The 6,000-nt window shown below is 40.5% G+C and overlaps 1 protein-coding gene across 3 annotated transcripts in view; it reads right to left on the reverse strand.

Moving 5' to 3' along the window:
- The window catches only part of tnrc6c2 (trinucleotide repeat containing adaptor 6C2), a 56,825-nt gene that overhangs the window by 38,689 nt on the left and 12,136 nt on the right, over positions 1–6,000 (reverse strand). For all 3 annotated transcript variants that reach the window (XM_034883216.1, XM_034883225.1, XM_034883234.1), the window contains exons 2-3: positions 3,917–4,017; positions 3,591–3,612 (exon numbers count right to left, since the gene is read on the reverse strand). In XM_034883216.1, coding sequence (XP_034739107.1) covers positions 3,591–3,612; positions 3,917–3,979 — 85 coding nt within the window. In that variant the 5' untranslated portion in view covers positions 3,980–4,017. The remainder of the gene's footprint in view (positions 1–3,590; positions 3,613–3,916; positions 4,018–6,000) is intronic.

The raw sequence follows: 6,000 nt of genomic DNA on the forward strand, positions 1-6,000 counted from the left end.
GCACTCATAAATCCAAAGGATATCATTCACAAGCTATTCACTATTAATTCACTGAGTGTTTATAAATGTGCTGAACAGAAGAGAAAAACAGCCCCAATGCTACAGTAAATTAGCCTCCAATTAGATTGCGATTCATGAAATTCGTTTTCAAAAGTGTTGACGCAATTAATAGCATGTGAAACTGAAAATTAATCCAATATAGAATAATACGACACACTTGTGTTTATGTGCGTTTCTTGCCACTTTGAAAAACATAATGCAGTTAACATTGTGGTGACACCGTGTAAATACGTTTCTCCTTAGATGTTGCCGGGGATGAGCATATCGTGGGTGAAATGAAACAGGCTGAAGAAACAGCGTGGTAAGGGAAGAAAGGGAGGAGACGAGGCAGTGACAGGCATTACATTTGTTCTCTAACCTTTCAGCAGTGGAAAACTGCATGAGCAGCAAAAATGGAGATTGCAGATTTTCTGATTATCGTGGTGTGGGAATGCGACGGCTGCACTGTGGTATTACTTTGGCTTTCTGTGCCTGTGTATAGCCACCTGTTTCATGAATTGCGTTTGTGTAACTTCCTGTTTACTTCAATAATATATGTCTGTGTGTGTGTGTGCCCGCCTAAAGCCACTATGGCTAGGAAATGATTGCCCTTGCTGCTTTGCAGTTTCACAATGTAAGCATTTGCTTTAGTCACAGAGTACATTGAAAGGCTTTAAGTCACTTTAGGGAGGAGGGTGCATGTCTTTCAATATGACTGTGGGCATCTAGGAACACACATCTGTAGTTTTACAGATACTCGCTTTTCAGATAATGCAGATCTCTGTATGTGTGTATGTATGTGTGTGTGTTGTACGTCTTGGCATGTGCATGTTTTTGCCAAGTATGTGTAGCAGTCAAACCAACTGATTGTGATTGCAGTGGGGGCAGAGATTGTGATGAAGCTGCGTGTGTGCTGGGGGTGAATAATCAGCATCCCTCTGAGGTAATGAGAACTGGGAGGGAGGGCCCTGCATCAGAGGTCCAGCCTGTTTGTGTGGGGGAGGGGGAGTTGGGGCAGTGGGACACAGCCTACTGGAACCCTGCGTTCGGTGTAGCTTCATGCCTAATGGGGGGCACAGAAGTTAATTCCACTGCACCAAAGCTTTATCTCATTTTCATACATATGAACGCGGCAGGCCGAGATCGATTACCGCAAACAAATTGAAATGCCTGGGACCTAGGAGGCCTGCAGAGAGGAAAGCAGAAAAAGGAGCTGAGGATGGGGGAAGTGGTGTGTAGGTCTATGAATGTCTGAGAGTGTATAAGGAAGGCAGAATTCACTGATATGGATGGAAAGACACAAATCACTACCACATACTGATTTTCTCCCCGCCTGCATACACATACACCTATTATTTAGAGTCATGCATGAAAACCCAACTCATTCCAGTTGATGCCACCGTCCTTTTAAGAGATATTGCAGATGGGAGGTTATGAGCAAACTTAGAGATCCTGATGGCTCACTGAACGTTTAGTCTTCAAACATGCCCTCTTTCCCCATTTATCTTCCTGTCTGCATGAGCACCCACTACACACACACAATCAGTTTCTCATTCTATGTCCCTTTCTCTCTCCATCTCTCATTAAACAGACCATATAACAACTGTCCATGTCATTAGCTCTCTTCCATATTAGCACTGTCATTGACTATCGTCGGTCATTTTTGGCATTCATCAAAAGTGCTCACTGCTTCATTACTTTCTTTCCTCCATTCATCTTTTGCTTTTATCTGAACCTAGAACACCCTGTTACACTTCCTCTTTCTTGTTTTCCTTCCCTCCTCCCTTATTCTTATTCTTGGCTGTGCCCTCGTCCATGGGCCTCTCACACAGGCAAAGTTTTCAATATTTCCTTTTAGACTCTCAACATTTGGTTTGCCGGCCTTGGTAGTAACACTTGGCACAGCCAGCGGATTAAAGAGGGCCGAATTGATCTGGTATGTACTTCCAGCACTTTTGATTATTAAGTAAATTAATTAAATTGGCAGTTTCATACATCAGTGTTTCCTGTTTGTTTAAAATAAAACCAAATATCCATTCCGATGTTTCCCCTATTCATTCTCAGCAGAGCACTGCCATGAGTCCATGAAGAAGGCAACTGTCTGTGGTAGTTCACATATCTGTAATAGTAGCATTATCAGGACAGTCGCGTAGTATCTGGTAAAGTCAGTTGAACAAGTGAAGATCACGTTGTCGGTAGCCTACCTGCTATAAATCGATAGTGAATGACAAAGCAACATAATACAGATCTGGCGTTTTTAGCTGAGCAACACATAGAATTTTTGGTTAATAGATTGGTGATGATGTTTTGTTGTCATTGCGCTCTGTGAAGTTAGTTGGAAGTGAAGCCCCAGTGGGTTTTATGTTGATTGACTGTGTCAGACTCAAAATCCCAATGTGTCCTGAGTGTGTTTACACCTGTACTTAGAACTGTCCACTCATCATCCAATTACTCAGATCGTGGAAACGGGGTAATAGGATGGGCAATTACTTAGACAGGTCTTAGTTCAAGGCAAGCTGTAGTGACCTTTGTTAAAGCCCAACAGGTACATGTATAACCAAATGACCAAGCTGTTGCTCACACTGCAGGAGGAGAGGCATGGGCACCAACAGACACACTAAGGATTTAAAGTTAGCCACTTTGCTCAAATGATGTGCCGTCTTCACCCAAACCCCATCATACAATAACAAAACCTATTTCAAGCATTTTGCGTTCATTACATCACATCGAGTTGTAAATGAAGGAATTACACCAGAGTGGTGCTTTGTGAAAAGATAAAGCAGGATGTGTTTGACATATGCATTGGCCAAGACATGTGAAAATTCAGGTCTAAAAGCTGACAAGATACAAGACAAAAGGCAGAGGAAAGGGCCAAAGATGGAAGAGAAAGGGACTTGTACATTGGCTCACACAGTCATTCCTTTATTTTATTGTATTGTTATCCATTTCTTAAAATGTCAAGAAATATGGGTAGAGGCAACTCTTGCTAGTTTGTAAACATTTAAAAAATAAATTGAAAAATAAATTTATTCAAATTTATTTATATTTTAGCATCTTAAAAGGAACACGGAGGGCAAGTTAGGACAATGTTCTTTCAGTCCCCCCCCCCTCTTTTATTCCTTTCTCTGGCTTCCTCCTTTACCCCACCCCCCCGTACCTCTACCCACACTGTCTGGGTGCCCTCATGCTTCACTGCCTGGTGCCATGGGCGCACTGGGTGTCATTCTGCATCACTCTGCAGTATTTGCACTGCTGTGTGTGTGTGTGTGTGTGTTTGTGTGTGTTTGTGTGTGTGTGTGTGTGTGTGTGCGTGCGTGCGTACATATGAGAGTCAAATGGCCCAATTGTGCATGCATGTGCAAAATGTGTGTGTCCATCTGTATACAAGAATGTTAAATGCTGTGTGTGTAATGCGTGAATAATATGTGGGTGTGCCTTTCCGGGCCAGTGTGTGTTAATCAGAGCCGATTAATGTATTGTCAGTGGTTGGTTTGTAGTTTTAGAAAATGAGGTGGATGAGAGGGTGCAGTTTATTTGATCATGACTCTCACCTTTGGGTTTCTGATCAGAAGCCTGCAAGGAAAGAGAGAGAAATGAAGTTAGGAACTTAATACAGTGGGGGTAATGTTTAACAATCATTCAAAACTGTAAATAAATCAAGAGCCTTATGACAAAACCTAGACTTTATTCAACATGAAAGCATTACTGAGTAAAATTGATCGGAACTAGGTTCAGTTGTTGTAAAAAAAAAAAAAAAGCACTAACTGTATTATCAACATACAGTGCCAACTTTAAGTTCCTGCTGGTCGACTAAAACTACATATGCACAGTTTCTTTAATGGTGTGTTGTGTGAACGTGCATCATTTTAAGCTTCACCTTTTTCTGAGCAATGTCCGTTTTGGTCTTTTCTTCTTGTTTTTTCTTTTTCTTTTCTTCCATCAAATGGTTCTCTTTCTTCTGTTGCTAGCTTCTCTCAGCTGTCCAACAAGAAAAGAAAGAATAGTAATGAGTAAAACATGAGAAGGGCTTCGACTTAAATATTTTCATTTCTTTTTACAACATGCACGCACACACACGCACGCACACTTTACTTTGATCCCTGTGTAGCCCAAAGCCAACGACAATTCTGTCAGGAAAAACCTTTCCATCCACAATCATCAACCTCATACAAAAACCATGTCAGGCACTTCTGAGAAACAGTTTCCCTCGTGGTCAAAAACGGTAAAATAAGATGGTGGAATGGACGGGTTATGAAAAAGGAAAAAAGGCATGCATGTGAGTTAGAGAGAGAGATAAATACACAGGGAGAGTGAGTAAACATTAAGAGTGAAGGCCCGTTTAAAAGGGATGGTTTAAATACAGCAAAAAATGGCGAGAACATAAAGAGGCAAGGGATGAAAAAAAACTAAAAGAAAGACAATATAAAGGCCAATGAACTTTTTTTCAAAGTAAGCGGGCGCGAGTCAAACTTGCAAGATAGCTAACCCAAGGGCCAGTGCTTCTTTTCAGCCTGTATTTCCTTTGGCTCAGCTATAGTGACAGCTCCTGGAAACGATTAGAGGCATGAGCTGGGCCATAGGGACTGAATGTGTGTGTTCAGTCTTCACTAAGTGCAATGGACACTAATCTATAAAACAGCACTAAGGCATATCAAATCAATGATAATGCTCTCTAAAATGTGCAAATACAATCAATCATCTTCATGCCAATCTAACAGAATGGACTATTCCTATTTGCAGGCTATCCTGCAAAGTGTGCATGTACGCACACGCAAAACACTTTAATCTGTTGGGAGTCTGTTATAACTTGGACAAATTCTTGGGATTGCATGTAATGTAGACCAGCTTCTAAAGTGTTTGTGTGTGTGTGTGTGTGTGTGTTTGTGTGAGATGACAATGGAATCTGTCTCCAGCAAATCCTTCAACAGTTCTTAGTTGATCATTTTGCATCGTAATGTTGGACTGTGTTTAGAGTAATAGCTAGATGATGATGTCCAAACCCGTTCTGACAAATCATTAAAAGTAATTCATCAAACAAAAATGTCAAACATTTGCTGGTTCAAGCTTCGTATTATTGTGATTTTAAACTGCTAATCACACAAGACATTTTTTCACTATTTTCTGACATTTTATAGAACAAACTTTTATTTCCTTAACTAAGAAAAAAAGGCAGATTAATTGATAATTAAAATCATAAGTAGAAGCCCTGTGTTGATTGATGTGTACTGTCCCTGACAAGCAAAATAAACACAACATACAAAATGTGCCAACACAGGGCCTAGAAATTAATCAAAATCTGAACGTATGAATGAATCATAACGCTCATAGCAGAAGATTAATGAAGGGCCTGCCTCCCACTGTGCTGCCCACTGACAGGGGGCGGGAGCTGTCAATCAAAAAGACGGGTAAGGGAGAGGAAAAAAAGAAGAGAGAAAGTAGACTAGGGTTAGACAGACATACAGATGGGCAGAGGGAGAGATGGAGGAAAAGAGACATTAAACTCAACAGTACAGCTGGGTGATACGAAGAAAATCACAATTCAATATTTTTTACCAAATACATTGATTTTTATACTGCGGTGATACTGTTGGTTTGACTGTTTTAAATCATCATCAGTGATTGTGGATACAATGAATAAGTAGGTAAAGGCAAATAATAGAACAGGTAGAACAGTCTGGTATGTTCAGAAATTGACATCACTTTACTGTAATGCAGCATTTAAAACCAGGAAAACACAACACCTATGTTTTATTACAATATCCAAAATGTAAAGCTATCTAGCCTTAGATATCGATGTACATACAATATTGATATATTGTCAAGCTGTACTACTCCACGGTGACTTCAGACCCAAACCCTGTGGAAGACTGGCAGACTAGTGGCCATAGCAGCGGGGTAAAATGAAAGAAAGGAAATATCTTTGCATTATTCGGCTCCATCTGGATTTTCTCTTCTTAATTC

The sequence above is a fragment of the Etheostoma cragini genome, chromosome 2, assembly GCF_013103735.1.
Source record: "Etheostoma cragini isolate CJK2018 chromosome 2, CSU_Ecrag_1.0, whole genome shotgun sequence".
Classification (NCBI taxonomy): Eukaryota; Metazoa; Chordata; class Actinopteri; order Perciformes; family Percidae; genus Etheostoma; species Etheostoma cragini.